This window comes from Stenella coeruleoalba, assembly GCF_951394435.1.
Source record: "Stenella coeruleoalba genome assembly, chromosome: 8".
NCBI classification, from domain to species: domain Eukaryota; kingdom Metazoa; phylum Chordata; class Mammalia; order Artiodactyla; family Delphinidae; genus Stenella; species Stenella coeruleoalba.
Genome location: NC_137154.1, coordinates 25,188,517 through 25,206,701, shown reverse-complemented (window position 1 = coordinate 25,206,701; position 18,185 = coordinate 25,188,517). Strand labels below are relative to the sequence as shown.

General features: G+C 38.2%; 1 protein-coding gene across 1 annotated transcript in view; it reads right to left on the bottom strand.

Moving 5' to 3' along the window:
• The window catches only part of CSTF3 (cleavage stimulation factor subunit 3), a 70,901-nt gene extending 62,798 nt beyond the window's left edge, over window positions 1-8,103 (bottom strand). Inside the window, exon 1 of the mRNA XM_079930092.1 lies at window positions 7,949-8,103. Within this exon, the coding sequence (XP_079786218.1) occupies window positions 7,949-7,975 (27 nt within the window). The 5' untranslated portion in view covers window positions 7,976-8,103. The remainder of the gene's footprint in view (window positions 1-7,948) is intronic.
• Between the last annotated feature and the right edge of the window lie 10,082 nt (window positions 8,104-18,185).

Here is an 18,185-nt window from a genome sequence, read left to right as displayed (position 1 = left end):
TATTTCATGTAAATGATATCATGCAATGTGTTTTGTTTCTGACTTTCACTTTGCATGTTTGCAAGGTTCATGCTTATCATATATCAGTACTTTCCTTTCTATTGCTAAGTATTCCATTGCATGGATATCCCACATTTTATTATTAATCAGTTGATGGACATTTGAATTATTTCCAGTTTTTGAGTGGAATTCGTTTTGTGTTTTCTTTTTACTTAGGTATATACCTAGAAGTGAAATTGCTAGGTCAAAAAGCAAATCTCTGCATAACATTTTGAAGAACTGCCAGACTGTTTTCCAAAGCGATTGAACCATTTTACAGTCCCACCAGTGTGAGGGCTCCAATTTCTCTACATCCCCACCAACACTTGTTATTATCCATCTTTTTGATGAGTATAACCATCCGAGCAGGTGAAGTGATAACTCATTGTGGTTTTGATCTTTATTTCCCTGGTGGCTAATGAAGTTCAGCACTTTTCATGTTCTTATTGGCTTTCGTATATATTTAGAGAAGGGTCTTTTCAGATTGCTTGCCATTTTTAATTCTTTTTTGTTATTGCACTGCAAGAGTCCTTTACATATTATATACTAGTCCTTTATTGGATATACGATATACAAAAATTTTCTCCCATTCACCTGGTTGTCTTTTTACTTTCTATATTTAACCTTTTGTTTTGTGAAGCTAACTCAGAAATAGAACTTATGACATTGTCTCACAGGCTCCTTTCAACAGTTCTCAAACTTCTTATAAAGAATCACTTTGCACTCTTAAAAATGAGGACCCAGAGACTATTTTTAAAATGTGGGGGTTAAATCAACATTATCATACTAAAAATTAAAACTGTAAAGATTTTAATGTGTTAATTCATTTAAAATAAACTTCTATTTTAAAATATTTTCCAAAATTTAAAAAAAATAGTGAAAATGGCGCTGTTTTACATTTTTCTGATCTCTTTAATGTCTGGCTGAATAGAAGACATCTGCTTCTGCTTTCAACCTTTTGCAATATATTGTTTTTGATGAAGTATAAGACCACAAAACTACAATTATGTAGTTGGAAAAGGGAGCAACATTTTTAATAGCCTTTTCGTATAACTGTGGATATGTCATGTAGCCTCTGGGAAACCGAGTTAAGCTGCAAACCACTTTCTTTCTATACGATAGCTTAATTTATATCAGGTGGTTGTTAATGGCGTGTGGTGTGGAGAAGTGACAGACACTATTATATTAATGATTAAATAATTTATAATCTAATTTAATTCCTTCTTTCCATTTCCACAAGGGAAGTAAAACCTGGACAGGAAAAAAAGGGTACTTCTCTTTCTCCAAACAGCTATTTTTGTGGTAAATGGGGGAGGGTGTTATGCTGGAGGTCATATGGAAATTAAGTTAAACTAGAGGTCAGTGAAAATTTAAACCAAGTGATAAACATCAAAAGTATGCAGGGAGGAATGCAGTAAATTAAAGGATGTAAACCTATATTAGCTTTTTGACCAAGATTTTTGCTGGTTTTTGCAACAGAACAAGCAGAGAAGAGTCTCAAAACTAGTTTTGTAATGAGTACTTTCCACTATTAAGGATAATGAGTGACTAGAGAAAAATCAGTAAAAATACTATCAAAGGCCTAACCATCCTCAAATAATCTGCAATGTTTTTCTCCATTTATTTATTTATTTTTTATTATTATTACTATTATTATTTTTTTGCGGTACACGGGCCTCTCACTGTTGTGGCCTCTCCCGTTGCGAAGCCCAGGCTCCGGACGCGCAGGCTCAGCGGCCATGGCCCACAGGCCCAGCCGCTCCGCGGCAGGCGGGGCCTTCCCGGACCGGGGAACAAACCCGTGTCCCCTGCATCGGCAGGCGGACTCTCAACCACTGCGCCACCAGGGAAGCCCTCTCCATTTATTTTATCAATGTGTTCAAAACCAACTTTGAAGGTCCAAGTAGCTTCAATCCCTAACCTAAGTGATTTGCAAACTTTCATTTACATAAAAATCACATGTGATACTCATTTCCAATGAAGATTCTCAGCCTCACCTACAGAATCTATTACATTGATAGTACGTCTGAAATTGAGGTATAAGCACCTATACATTTTTTTTTTTTTTTTTTTTTTGCGGTACGCGGGCCTCTCACTGCTGCGGCCTCTCCCATTGCGGAGCACAGGTTCCAGACGCGCAGGCTCAGCGGCCATGGCTCACGGGCCCAGCAGCTCCGCGGCATGTGGGATCCTCCCGGACCGGGGCACGAACCTGTGTGCCCTGCATCGGAAGGCGGACTCTCAACCACTGCGCCACCAGGGAAGCCCGGCACCTATACTTTTATAAAGCACCTAAGTGAATGTGATGCAATGGACCATGGACTCCATTCTGAGAAACACCACCTAATCCATCTGTTCTGTAAATATATTTTTTTCCAAATGTGGTGTTTCCTCAAAAATAAAGTGGAATCAGACCTAAGTCATTCCTTTTGTTGTTGTTGTTAAAACATTAAGAAAACTGCAAATACATACATTCCAACTCTTAAGTCTGTCTTGGTAGTCTTTTTTCAAAGTTAAAAGTAGACTAGGGTAGCGCTCTGCAAGACTATCTGCAAGTAATAACTGAGTCGATTCATATGCCTAGAGAATTAAGCATTTTATGTGACAGAGGACATTAATACTGGACGCCAGCTTAGTCCTATGTTCCTTTACCAATGCAACAAAACTCTAGATGTTTTTTGTGAATGAATCTGAATATGTATCCTGTATATAATCCATTCAAACCTTCCAAAGACTAAAATCTACTAAACATGCAAACAATTCAAAAACTTAAAGAAAAAATAGGCTAATGGTTATTGGTCTAAATAATTATACTTATCATATTTGCTTATTAAATTTGTTTATTCATCCCCCAGGAAACAAACAGCTACAAACTATAAATAAATGTCTTAATATTTTAGAATTTGAAAAATGCAGCTTCAGACCAGGAGTAGCCAAAATATTAATTCACTTGATAAACTAAGTGAAACATTAGAAAACAACAATTAGACACAGCTTTACGCTTCTGGTTTTATTCAATATTTACTGCTGATTATAACCTATCCATTAATCTAAAAATAGTTTAAACATTTGTTTAACTAAAATCTATTTTAAAATCAATTCTCACACCATTACCAACTGTTCAGTAAAAACAAAAAGACTCAAATTCACAACTAGGTCTTGTCTAAAGAGGAATAAAGATTTAGAGACAATGGCAGAAAAGCTTAAAACTATGAACTGTTTTTTCCAATCATCCACTGAATAGGTACAAACATCTGAACAGATTTTGCCATTCTGGAAGGTCTACCTAGGATGTAAATTTCTGTATTCCTAATGCTGAGGGAATGCAATCTCTTCTAACACAATCTCCTTCTGTTGTACTTCTCCGGAAAACCAATATTTCTGTAAACACAGATCAATCTCTCTTAGGAATAATTACTGCCAAATAGAGTATTCTATGTAGTCAGTTTCCTCAAGAAATATTAACAATAAGATCAAATCAAATTTGCCTGCCCCAAACTATTATACTAAGTATCTTAAAATAGGAGGGGGGAAAAAGTAGGAAAGGCTATTACAGAAAGCTTTTGTTAACAACAGATAAGAATAATTGGATCCAAAGAACACACTGTTGTTATAACATATATTCTTGGCCTTTCCCTCCCTCTTCTAACCTCCACACACATCCACTTGGGTTTAAAATTGGCACTATTTCCCTTTAAGCCCTACTAGATATTAATGGTTACTCAACAAAATAAATCAGGTTTCAACATTGAGTGTTTCATCTTTCTTTCCTCATTAGTAAGTATATAATCGAACACATATTTTTCATATTTTCTATATCTTACTAAACTTATTTTTCACCCAAAGCAAAACAATTATTTATGGCCCTAAATTCCCCTTTTGTTAAGAATTATTGGCAATTAATTTGTGCTCCTTCAAGTCATGCAATTTTTCCGAAGTAAGGATCATTCTTTTTATACTTTAGGCCTTCCTAATTCTAGAATAGGCTATGAATTGTTTGAAAACTCAAATCTTATTCCTAAAACACAAAAGTGTAGAAACAGAATTTTAGGGACTTAAAGGTTCATGGGAATTGACTTGGCCAAATACATATAACAAAACTTGAGAAACCATTCACTCTTATGCCCCAAAATATTTTACTTTGTATTAATTATTAACAATAATTATAAGCACCTGTATTCCCAAAAGATACAATTCTTTAAAATTTTGTAACATATAGCCTGAATGCAAAAATTTATCCATTTATTTAGTGAACACCTTTAATTATCAAAACAGTGTTTCTAGGTTTTTAAGGTGCAATGGTGAATAACTAAGGCAGCCTTTCAACTCAAAACCCAGTGGAGAAACTCTAACCAATAGCCTATTAAATTCTGTAGACGTGATGCACAAGGTAAAATGGAGTGAAGAATGAGATCAGAAGTTGAATCAAGCAGTAAAAAAAAAATGTACACGATAAAAATATAGCCATAATTCCACACGGGAACCAGATGTGCTTTTGTTAGGGGGAAAACCTAACAAAACCTATATGCAGGTGGTTTTGTCACCATTAAACTGACAAAAACAGTAAACACGAAGCTCCAGAAGAATACGCACCAAAACTGCAAGGTAATTTAAATAGCCCTCTAAATGTAAAACAGAACTTCCTTACAAGAGTTAAAAAAAAAAAAAAATCACAATAAACCTTAGCTGTGATTTTGCTTGTCTACAATCACTTCCCTCTTTCATACAGCACAAGTCTAGAGATTCAGTACGAAGAAAGGACCATCTATATTTTTGAATAACAAATTTAAGATATTATCAGGTTTACTGAACAAAACTTTTTTTTGAGTTTCAATGCTAACCAGCTAAAATAAATCTGTAATTCATATCTCACAGGATTCTTTCTCTATCCCACCCTTACCATCTTTCCAAAGCAAATCCATGATTCAGAGTGGTTTTGATGTTTTTCTTATTATTCTTCAGTTTTGTTTAGTCTTTTTTTTCCTTGTCCATCATCTCATTTTTCCTCTAAATTTTCATTAACTGTTGCCTTACACATCAAGCGAGCTGATTCCTATTTTTGATCATGTCACTTTTTAAGGTATCATTTAATTACCATTTCAGTTAAAGTTGAATAATACAGCATCTGCGATTTGCTTCAAAGTAATAGAGGTGGGGAGAGTAAGTGAAAGTATGGAGAAAACATGTTTTGCTGTGAGTTGAAGCTCTATGATAGAAACATCATACGTTATACTATTCTTTTTTTCTTGCATGTTTGAAATGTATCTTTAAAGAGTTTAAAAGATTATATGAAGATAACTATCTGTTGATCATCAGATGTCAAAACATGTCTTACTGACTGATGGAAAAAATATATAGCATATAGGAGGCACCATAAAGGCTAGGACAAGTTAAGCATTTAAAAAACAAAAAAAAGAAAAGAAAAAGAAAAGGTTATAGCTGATTTTAACATAGTAAATACAGAGAAACCCCATGAATCCACAGCTATCCTCAATCTTTTAAAAGGAGGGGAAAAGAAAAAAGGAATTTCATCTTTGAGGAAAAAATATGAGCCAGTAAGTAGAGACAGAATAGGATTTTTTTAAAAACCACCATTTGCCACTTTCAAGGAAACAACTGATTTATTTAAAGATTATCAATTGATGATAAATAACTAGATAAAAGGTTACTGAGGAACACAGTTATCAACCCACAGATTACTAACTGCAAAGGGGAAAATAATCCTTTACAATGAAGAGATCCAGCAGTCATTACCCTAACCCTGACCAAGTGAGCAAACTTAACCATTACTAACACTGGAACCTAGCATGAAGTGCCTTTTGATGTGATGTTATAAAGTATTCTACACAAAAATATTTAACCTGAATACTATCAAAGCTCTGAGTTTAGACATAACCATAATTTTCAGGAAATACAGAAGATGAGGGGACAAGTTAAATGACACCACACAAACACAAATCAAATAAGCCCAGACATAAAATGAGAAGTTCTGCAAGAGAACTGTTCTGGATTCTTCAAATAGACAATAAATATCCTAGGGGAGAAGAAAGAAGAACGATTCAAGAGACATAACCAAATGATGCAACTAACCTAGACGAGATTCTGATTTTTTTTTAATTTAATTTTATTTTTTTACATAGCAGGTTCTTATTAGTTATCCATTTTATACATATTAGTGTAGATTCTGATTTTTAAAATAATAAAACCCTATGAATCACATTCTTAGGACTTACTTTTAGTAATGATACGGTATTGCTATTAATTTTCTTAGGTGGGAAATGGTATAATGGTTATATAACAGCAATAAGGCCTTATACTGTATAAGAGAATGCTGAAATAAGGGGGGCTGAATATGTCACTTACGTTCAAATAAATATATACAAGGAGATAAAGCAAATATGGCAAAACACTCAACAACTGTCGATTCTAGGTGAAGAACTGTACTGCAGTTGTTCACTGCACTTTTCCTTGTCCTAAACTTTACACATAAAAACTTTTGGGTGAAATTTTTTTCTTTAAATTTTTACCACCTTCTCTCCCACTTAAAACACCACAGTTCTGAAATGAAAGGTCATGGCAACATTTCAGTGTGTTTACAATTTTAGATAAATTTAAAAATTAACAATGAATTCGGGAAGCTTTCAATGAACACCTCAGTACATTACTCCTCCTCTACTTTCAGGTGACAAAACATGAGCCCAGAAAAAGGGTAGGTATACAAAAACAGACTTGACATAACGATTTTAAGACTTGGCATTCTTGGGCATTCTAACAGCATGTAAAATGTAAATACTGTGAAAATTTCAGGACTGAAATCAGTCGACGAGCAAACACAAAATTCAGTTTAGCCAAACTTTCCCGACATAATAAAATTTACAGTCACCCTATTCAATAGGAACACGCCAGTTCTGCCTCATCTCTGTCAACCTCCAAGAACAGCCCCCACGTTAAAAGCTGGGGACTTCAAAAACGAAAACCTAAGTGTATTTCGTTGCTATGGCAATGGGAAATTTCAGGAAATTGAGACTGCAGTCTAGCTAACCTCCATTTTAAAAACTATTTACCTAAACATACCAGACTTGAAACGAAAAATAAATTGACAGCTTCCATAAAACACCAGTTTCCTCTTTCAAACTCAAAGGTAAATACTATCCTACAAAATTCTGAATAATGAGCAAAAGAAACAAATCATTTAATTAAGAATCTGAATTTTAAAATACTTAGATATCACATATCCAGTACTAAAAAACAGATGCTTTTACTTACAGTGGCCCAAACATACTTCTCATTTCCGATTTATCAAATTCTACAATTACTTGTTTCGTTGGAAAAATGAAAATGAAATGCTGATAGAAGAAAGGGAAGGAGCAGGAGAAAGCCACAAAATTCCCAAATCTTAGCATAACGATGCTCTTACTCCTAAACTGCTTCCTTCTTCATTCGCTCATGCAAAAGTCTATTTCTCCAGGTTAGTTTCATCTTAAATTACTTCTCAAACCTTTTTCTGGGTACAGTATATATCGGAAAGGCGGTGAAGGGAACACTGTCAAGTTCTTCGAAAACAGCGAGTACACGTTAAAACAATCAATTCCTAACCCCTTAACACCAAAATGGTATTAAAGGAAGGACTCTCACCGGAGAAGTCCCATGAATCTAAACAGCACGAAGTAGCTTCCTGGCTATTGTCTAAATCAAATATTTGTTCATCTTAACGCCTAAGACAGAGAAGCCAAAAAAGTTTTAAATCTCAGTCAGATCTTGCTCCCCATTACCACCGTACTTCTGAACCCTGTCTTTCGGGCTCATTAGACCCTTGATTTCTCCTCAGCGAACATGGCTGGAGAACTCGGACGAACAGAGACGGAGAGAGAAGAGGTCGCCACGAGGCCCCACCACTCTCCTTCCTCACCTGCTCCGTGGCTCCGTCTCCTGACATGGCCTCAGACGACTAGAACGTGCGAACTGGCCCGCGATGCCAAGCTACAAAAGAAAAATTAAACTAAAAACCACCCCCAAACAACTAAAATTGCCCCCTGCCCTGCGGAGCCAGACCGCCAACAAGAACCGCCACCGCCCACTCAGATATGAATTAAAATGGCTGCGCCCGGGCCGGCCAAGGAGGGGTGTGTGGCTTCTGCATTAACTTCCGGGGCAGAGGGCGGAGTTAAGAGAGCAAAATCATCGATTACTCAACCGCGCAGAAGCAGAAAGATCCCAGGGGGCGGGCCCAATGCAAGCGCGGGACGTCACGGCCTTCGAGTAGAGAGGCTGTTGCTGAGCGAGCTGCAACCGGCTGGGAGGCGGGAAACTGTTTTCCACGGAGGCTCGCGCGCCTTTTGGAATTTAATTATCAAGCTGTGGAGCGCGCCTCTTCACTGTTGAAGTCTGCAAATCGGTTCAGTTCAGGCAAGCTGGCCATCTTATTGAGCAATGCTAAGTGTTAAATGCTTCCTATATTTCGGAGATAAGGAATCTATGAAGTTTTCTATGGTCTCAGCTAATGCTCTTCACGCTTTTGCGGTATTAAAGGGACAGATCAAGCCCATCTTAATTTATCCGTCACCGTTTACTCATGTGTCTAAGGTTTGAAGTGAGTAAGGCCCAGGTTTTAAGCTCAGCATCCCACCATGGTTCTTGATAATAGCGCTTCGGCTCTGGAGCCAGCCTGCATTCATTTGAAACCTGGCGTCATCTCTCGCTAGATGGGTAACCGTGGGCAATTAAACATCTCTGTGCCTCAGTTTCCTTGCCTATAATTACGAGTAATAATAATACCTGCTTTTTTTTTTTTTGCTGTACGCGGGCCTCTCACTGTTGTGGCCTCTCCCGTTGCGGAGCACAGGCTCCGGACTCGCAGGCTCAGCGGCCATGGCTCACGGGCCTAGCCGCTCCGCGGCATGTGGGATCTTCCCGGACCAGGGCACGAACCCGTGTCCTCTGCATCAGCAGGCAGACTCTCAACCACTCCGCCACCAGGGAAGCCCAATACCTGCTTTTTTCTTACCGCTTCACGAGGCTTGCAGGATCTGAGTTCCCCCATCAGGGATGAAACCTGCACTCTCAGCAGTGTAAGTGTGGAGTCCTAACCACGGGACCGCCAGGGAATTCCCAGTACCTGCAATTTAAATAAGTTATACATGTAAAAGTGCTTGGAACTGTACTTGGCATAGTCCAGGATTAAGTGAGAGCAGGTCTTCTCAAACTCTTTTACCTTCAAGCATCATCATAAGACTTGTAACACCCTATCGTCTACAGTGGCCAATGGTCCAAAGTAAACTATTCAGCCTTTCCCATACACTCCTTATTCTTTTCAGTCTCCCATGCCTCTGCTCATATTTCCACCTCTGCCCTTTCCACAGCCTGAATTCTTTTTTTTGTTGTTTAACATCTTTATTGGAGTATAATTGCTTTACAATGGTGTGTTAGTTTCTGCTGTATAACAAAGTGAATCAGCTATACATAAACATATATCCCCCGTATCTCCTCCCTCTTATGTGTCCTTCCCACCCCTCTTGGTGGTCACAAAGCACTGAGCTTATCTCCCTGTGCTGTGTGGCTCCTTCCCACTAGCTATCTATTTTACATTTTACAGCCTGAATTCTTACACTTCCAAGAAATCAGACACATGAGCAAAGGGTGTATATTACAGATGTTTATTGCACCATCCAACAATAGAGGACTAGTTAAACACTGTAATCCCTCCCTCTCTCTTATCCTCTGTAGCTCCCTTATCCTATGTTCCAAGACCCCCAGTGGATGCCTGAAACAGGGGGTAGTACCAAACCCTATATATACTATTTTTTCCTGTACATACCTATGTTATCATAGTTTAATTTATAAATTATGAACAATAGAAGATTAACAACAATAATAAAATAGAACAATTATAACAACAAACTGGTAAAAGTTACGTGAATTGTGCTCTTTTGTGCACGTGCGCTTTATCTCTCGCAGAATATCTAATTGTACAGTGTTAATGCCTTTTCCACCTTAACTAAGCAGTTACCACGTACTATGGCCATAACCTTTGTAATTTGAGGTGCAACAGCAAAAGTAGCATGAATTTATTTTTCCTTCTTCACCATTTCACAGGTACAGGATTTGTTCTTCCATGGACCTTAGCAACCTCAGAACATGATTTTTTTCCTTTCCTTGATAAAGCAAGAACTTTCACATTTTTACTTAAAGAAAGCACTTTACAGTTTCTCTTTGGCATATCCAAATTGCCAGCCTAACTCCTTGGCATTTTGGGGCCATTACTAAGTAAAATAAGGGTTAACTTAACACAAGCACTGAGATACCTCCACAGTCAAGCTGATAACCAAGACGGCTAAGTGGCACCAGATTTCATCACACTACTCAGAACGATACACAGCTTAAAATTTAAGAATTGTTTATTTCTGGAATTTTCCATTTAATATTTTCAGACCAAGATTGATCGCAGGTAACTGAAACTGTGGATGGTGGGGAGCCGGGGGGCGGGGGTGGTGGTGGAGGGCAGCAGAGACTACTGTACATCATAAGACATCTCTACAATGGAATGTCATGTAGCTAGTAAACTGATGCTAATGTACAGTTACTGACAGAAAGACATACATGATGTTGTAAAGTGAAGAAACAGAATACAAAAATAGTGTACATTATATAGGATGTACAGTGTATGTATATATATATGTAAATATACACAGTCCATCCTCCATATCCGTGGATCCTGCATCCTCAGAGTCAACTAACCATCGATTGAAAAAAATTTTTTTTAAATACAGAAAGTTCCAAAGAGCAAAAATTGAATTTGCTGCTGCTCCCAACCATTTACATAGGATTTACATTGTATTTGCAATGACTTACACAGCATTTACATTGTATTAGGTATTATAAGTAATCTGGAAGGGATTTAAAAGATGGTCATAAGTTAAATGCAAATACTACAACATTTTATACATGTAAAGCACTTTGAGCATCCACAGATTTTGGTATCTGTAGGGGGCAGGAAGATGGGTCCTAGAACCAATCCATTGGGGATACCCATGGATGACTGTGTGTGTGTGTATATATATATATATATATATATATGTATATATATATATATATAGTGCCTCAAAACATTAAAAGTAGTTATCTCTGTGTCACATAATTTTTTTTTTTCTGTTTTCTAAGTTTGTCTTAAATGAACTAGTGTAAGAACATGTCTTTAAGAATAGTATTCATATTCTAGGCCTTCCCTGGTGGCGCAGTGGTTGAGAGTCTGCCTGCCGATGCAGGGGACACAGGTTCGTGCCCCGGTCCGCAAAGATCCCACATGCCGCACAGTGGCTAGGCCTGTGAGCCATGGCCACTGAACCTGCACGTCCGGGGCCTGTGCTCTGCAGTGGGAGAGGCCACAACGGTGAGAGGCCCGCGTACCGCAAAAAAACAGAAGAATAGTATTCACATTCTCTTCTTCAAAGTTTGACTCAAATGCCAATATCTTTTCCCAATATTTTTAATGAAAAGCTTTAAAGAGATAAAAGTTCAAAGAACAATACAAAGAATACCTGTATACCCATCATCTTGATCCAATGGCTAACATTTTGGCATGTTAGCTTTATATGTATGTATTTACATATATAGTTTGGTTTTTTGCAAAATAATTTTCAAGTAAATCACAGACATCGTGACACTTCATCCCAAAATAAATCAGCTTGTGTTTTCTGAGAATATCTCAGAAATTTCCTTTATATCTGCAATACATATCACACGTAAGAAAATTAACAATTATTTCCTTGTATAATTTACTATTCAGTCCATATTCAAATTTTCCCAAGTAGCCCAAAAATGTCTTTATAGGAGGTTTTTACAAATCAGGATCCAATCAAATTTCAAGCATTGCATTTAGTTGTTATATCTCTAGTTATTGCCCATCTTTTTATTTTTTATGAATTTTTTAAGAGAGTTCACCAGTTGTCCCTAGGAATAGTCCATATTCTGGATATATCTGATTGTTTTCTTGTAGTATCATTTAATATGTTCCTCTTTCCCATGTTTCCTAAACTAAAATGTATGCTAAAATAGTGATTAGATTCGGGTTACACATTTTGGCAAGAATATGTCATAATATAGATATGTTTTTCGTTTTGTATTACACCAGGAGATACATCAAATTACTAGTTTGATTTCAAGTTTGACCACTTGGTTAAGGTGGTGACTATTACATCTCTTTTTTAGGTATATTTCATCCTTAGTAGTTAAGTAGTTGCAGAGTAAGGCTTTGGTACCATGCCAATTTCCTGTTCCCCAACAAATTTTCATCATGGTTTGGTCATTTACCGATAAATCTTTCCTGAACTAATAATGAAATATCTGGTGATTAAATAATCCTCTAATTCCTACATAAACAGAAATTTCTTCTGTGAAAAAGAACTCTTCCTCATTAACCTTAAAAAAACAGGATAAATGCTTACTTTTTTCCCTATAATGACCAATTTTCAAAGTAAAGGGTTTGATTTAATATCTACTTCAAGTAGTGGAAAATGATATATATTTTTTTTGGCCTATTCGCTTTTTAAGTATCATGTGGATTCACGAGTTTTTTAAGATTTAAGTTGTTTCGGTCGATTGCAATCATTATTCTTTTTCAGCCAGTACAGATCCCTTCCCTGGATGAATGGATACTATGTCTTTTTGACATGGTAACAATAGTCTTGGACAACTTCCTGGCCTACTGGCACAAGATGTCCCAGGATCACTTACGTACCTTCCCTATCACAGACTTGGACTCAGTCATTGCTCCAAGGTTACTCTGGTTCCTTCAATTTGGGAATAGAAATTAGGACTAAGATGCGGTCAATAGATGTTCTCTCTGCTACTGGGTGTCATTGCTTCTAGGCCTTTTCAGTGTTCAGCTATAGGAAATGTATTTTTCTAATTATGAGTTCATACATGGATTTCCCAATTCAAATTTAACATGACTGGTTTTTTTCTTTATTGATTTTACATTTGTCTCTCTTTTCTCTTACACTGAAAATCTTGGTTCCTACAAAATATATTTAAAGTTTCTAAATTAAAAATACCAGTACTAAAATATCAAAAACAATACATTTGCTGAGTGAGGTTTAAGATTTCTTTAAAGTTCTTTTGTCCTTAGATTATGTCACATTAAGGGTGGTGTCAGAAAGCCTTGTGCAAAAGTTATTTGAGGGCTTCCCTGGTGGCACAGTGGTTGAGAGTCCGCCTAACAATGCAGGGGACACAGGTTCGTGCCCCAGTCCAAGAAGATCCCACGTGCCGCGGAGCGGCTGGGTCCGTGAGCCATGGCCGCTGAGCCTGCGCGTCTGGAGCCTGTGCTCCGCAACGGGAGAGGCCACAACAGTGAGAGGCCCGCGTACCACACACACATACTTGAAATAATTCTTACCTCTCTGAGTTTATGTGAGCAATTCAATATATAGTTAGGTTCAATTGTTTGCATTTGTTTTCAATTTTAATGTTTGTTTTTCTAAGATGTAATTTTATTTGAAAATGTAAAAACCCTATTACATGGCTCAAGAATCAAAACTTCTACAGAGTTATAATCAGAGAAGTTTCACCTCAATCTCTACCCCCTCCACCCACCTAATTCCATTCCCATCTTTAGAGATAAACATTTTTATTGGTTTTCAGTTTAATCTTTCTAGTATTTCTTTTTGCAAAAATTCACAATGCATGCATTTCACCATACTTCTTACACAAAGGGCACACTATTCTACACTTGCTTTTTTCATTTAGTACATTGTAGAGGTCACTCCCTACCATTAAAGTAGGGAGAAAATGATGAAAATAGAGATTTTCATCATTCTTTTTTTAACATTTGCATAGTACTCCACGGTGTGGATGTACCATGAGTTTACCCAACCCTGTTGATGGATATCTGTGTTGTTTCCTATCTTTGGCTATACAAATGCTTCAGCAAATAATCTTGTGCATATGTTGTTTTATATTTATGTATATGTATCTTAAGGGTACATTTGTAAAAGTGGAATTGCTGAATCAAAGAGTAAATAGATGTGAAATTTTATTAGATCTTCCCTTCATGGGAATTGTGCCACTTTGCACTCCTAAAATCAGTGTATTTATCTTTCCCGCAGCTCCTTCAACAAGTGGTATCTCAGTATAGTTTTATTCATATTGCTATTAATTACAAGTGAGGCTATGATCTTTTCATATATATAAGGATCATTTTCTTTTACTCTGAACTGCCTATTCATGTCTTTTGCCCATTTTTCTATTGTATTTTTGGTCTTCATTGTCTTGATTTTTAAGAATCCTCTCATATCATAGGGATTAACTCTTTGAGTGTTATATAGGTTGCAAATATTTCATCCCCATTTCTCATTTATCGTTTTTTTTTTTTTGCGGTACACGGGCCTCTCACTGTTGTGGCCTCTCCCGTTGCGGAGCACAGGCTCCGGACGCTCAGGCTCAGCGGCCATGGCTTACAGGCCCAGCCGCTCCGCGGCATGTGGGATCTTCCCAAACCAGGGCACGAACCCGTGTCCCCTGCATTGGCAGGCGGACTCTCAACCACTGTGCCACCAGGGAAGCCCTCATTTACCTTTTTAAATTTTTTAATTTTTGGCTGCGTTGGGTCTTCGTTGCTGCACTCGGGCTCTCTCTAGCAGTGGCGAGGAGGGGGTACTCTTTGTTACGATGCACGGGCTTCTCATTGTCGTGGCTCCTCTGGTTGTAGAGCATGGCTCTAGGTGCCTGGGCTCAGTAGTTGTGGCTCCTGGGCTCTAGAGCGCACGCTAAGTAGTTGTGGAGCACGGGCTTAGTTGCTCTGCAGTATGTGGGATCTTCCCAGACCAGGGATCAAACCCGTGTCCTCTGCGTTGGCAGGAGAATTCTTAACCACTGAGCCACCAGGGAAGTCCCCTCATTTATCTTTTAATTGTGCTTATGGGGTTTTTTTTGGTGGGGGGTGACAGGAAGTTTGTTTCTTTTTTTGTCATGTAAAATAATTTTTTTGAATTGTTATGTAGTAGAATTTATCAATCTTCTATTGCTCTAGATTTTGAGACCAAGATAGGTAGCCAAAGGCATATTTCTTCCAGACACTTCATTTTTAATTTATTGAGATATAATGGACATATAACGTTGTATTAGTTTTAGGTGTACAACATTGTGATTTGATATATATGTATATATTGTGAAATGATCACCACAGTAAGTCTAGGTAACTTTCATCACCACATGCAGTTACAATTATTTTTTTCTTGTGATAAGAACTTTAAAAATCTACTCTCTTAGCAACTTTCAAATACAGTATTGTTAACTATAGTCATCATGCTGTACATTACGTCCCCAGGACTTATTTGTCTTATAACTGGGAGTTTGTACCAAGAGAAATGTTTGTTTATAAAGTGGGAGAGGCCTTCCCTGGTGGCGCAGTGGTTAAGAATCCGCCTGCCAATGCAGGGGACACGGGTTTGATCCCTGGTCCAGGAAGATCCCACATGTCGCGGAACAACTAAGCTTGTGCACCACAGCTACTGAGCCTGCACCCTAGAGCCTGCAAGCCACAACTACTGAAGCCCATGTGCCTAGGGCCTGTGCACCACAACAAAGAGTAGCCCCCGCTCACTGCAACTGGAGAAAGCCTGAGCGCAGTAACGAAGATCCAATACAGCCAAAAATAAATAAAATAAAATGAAATAAATTTATTTAAAAAAAAGTGGGAGAGAGGGACTTCCCTGGTGGTACAGTGGTTAAGAATCCACCTGCCAATGCAGAGGGCCTGGGTTCGATCCCTGGTCAGGAAACTAGATCCCACACTCATGCCACAACTAAGGAGCCCGCGTGCCACAACTGAGGCCCAGGGCAACCAAATAAATAAATAAATATTTAAAAAAATAAAGTGGGAGAGAGAACAGCAAAATTATATATTGGCAGGAATGATACAGTATCAAGTAAAACTTAAGAGGTAAAACAGAGTTGCTGGAGTAAGATAGGCAGAAGGATTCTGAATGTCACACACAAATGGAGGAGGAATTGGCTGGAGATAGAAGCCTGAACGATTCAACAGACAGACGAGTACATGAGTAAAGATGCTGGAACATGGTTAGGTGTGTTGTTGAGTCTTTGGACGTTCCTTTTTGATTACTTCCATTTTCTTGTGAAGTAGGAAGCAAGATCACCAGTTGAAAATAAGTTTTGAGGGTGAGGATTTGGGGGCTTGAGGAGGGAAAAGAAGGTATGAGAAGATAACATGGGAGGACTTCCTTGGTGGTCCAGTGGTAAAGAATCCACCTTCCAATCCAGGGGATGTGAGTTCCACCCCTGGTCAGGGAACTAAGATCCCACATGCCACGGGGCAACTAAGTGCTGCAACTAAGACCCGATGCAGCCAAAAAAAAAAAAAAAAAATTAAGGTAATATGGGAGGGGATGAGGGTGAGTTGACTAGGGAAACATAGTAAGATTGAGGGACAAACCATAGAGTCCAGTTGAGGTTTCTGGTCATGGAATTAAAATGGACCAGTCAGCTTGGTTTTATGTTTTGCTTCAGCCTAGGTTCAGCTGCACAATTTCATATGTGGATTGGCAGGGGATGGGACTGGGGGGAGTGGACGGGGGTAGGGGGTGTTGCATTTAACCAGAGGTGTGGTTTTGTCAAATGAGCGTAAGCGACCAAAAGGGAGAAACATTGAAGTTTCATGCAAGGAGTGTTTGCAATGATTGACCATGGAGATTAAGCTGTGTAAGGAGGAGAAATGAGGGCACCAAGAGTTGAGCAACAGTAGCATCACCAGATTTGAGGACCTATGGTGGCATTAAAGGGTCTCTAGGATGGGAACTCCCTGGCAGTCCAGTGGTTAGGACTCTGAACTTTCACTGCCGACATTCAGAGCGGCCATAAATAAATAAATTAATTAAATAAAGGATCTCTAGAAGGACTGAACTTAAAACATAGAAGGTGGGACTTCCCTGGTGGCACAGTGGTTAAGAATCCGTCCGCCAATGCAGGGGACACGGGTTCAATCCCTGGTCTGGGAAGATCCCACATGCTGCGGCGTAACCAAGCCTGTGTGCCACAAGTACCGAAGGCCACTCACCTAGAGCCCGTGCTTCGCAAAAAGAGAAGCCACCACAATGAGAAGCCCGTGCGCTGCAATGAAGAGTAGCCCCCACTCGCCACAACTAGAGATAGCCTGCGCACAGCAATGAAGAACCAACGCAGCCAAATAAATAAATAAAAAGATAGAAGGTGGTGATCAGAGAACTGGAATGCAGAAAAATGAGAGTATAGAGGATCTGCAGTTTTCCATAATGACAAGATCTAGAGTGTGACCATAGACGTGAATGGCTGAGGACAAGATCATTGGAGGTGTGCTCAAAAAATTGAAAAGTGTTGGTGTGGGAAGGTTTGTCTAGGCATACATTGAAATGAACAGAGTGGTACTGATGAGAGAAACCAAGAGCCAGGATCTAAAATCCTTGAGAAATGTAAAGAAAATATTTCCAAATATTAATAACAGTATTACTACTGTTCATCACTGTAATGAAGGAAGTCTAAAGTGTTTCTCTTAGAGGTTCTTAGACTTGTTGGTCTCAAGAGCATTATAAACTCTTAAAAATTATTGAGGGCTATATAGAAATTAAAACTGATAAAATATCAACATTTATTTATTAAGTAAATTAAATATAATGTTGTCATTACAAGTTAACATGAATAACATACATATAAAAAATGACTACATTTTCCAAAACAAAAAATTAGTGAGAAGAATGGCATTTTGCAAATCTCTTTACTATCTGGTTTAATAGAAACAGCTGGATTCTCAAACTGCTTCTGACTTTAATACGCTTACATGTCATGTAGCCTCTGGAAAACTCCCCTGCATACTCATCAGAGAACAAGAGTGAAAAATGACTTAACCATTATTATGATATATTTTGATCTTGTGGGCACCCTGAAAGGTCTAGAAACTCCCATAGCAACACACAGTACCTTCTAGGCCTACCTTAATGAAAGCCCCATTTGCTCAGAGCTCCCCTTCAATCTGGATAGTCTCAGCACACACTAGCCTTGATTCAATTAAAATGTTGCTGGTATTTTCACTCTACTGTTTTTATATATTTTATTTTATTTTATTATTTTTTTAAGTAAGGAAAGGAATTTATTGGCTCACC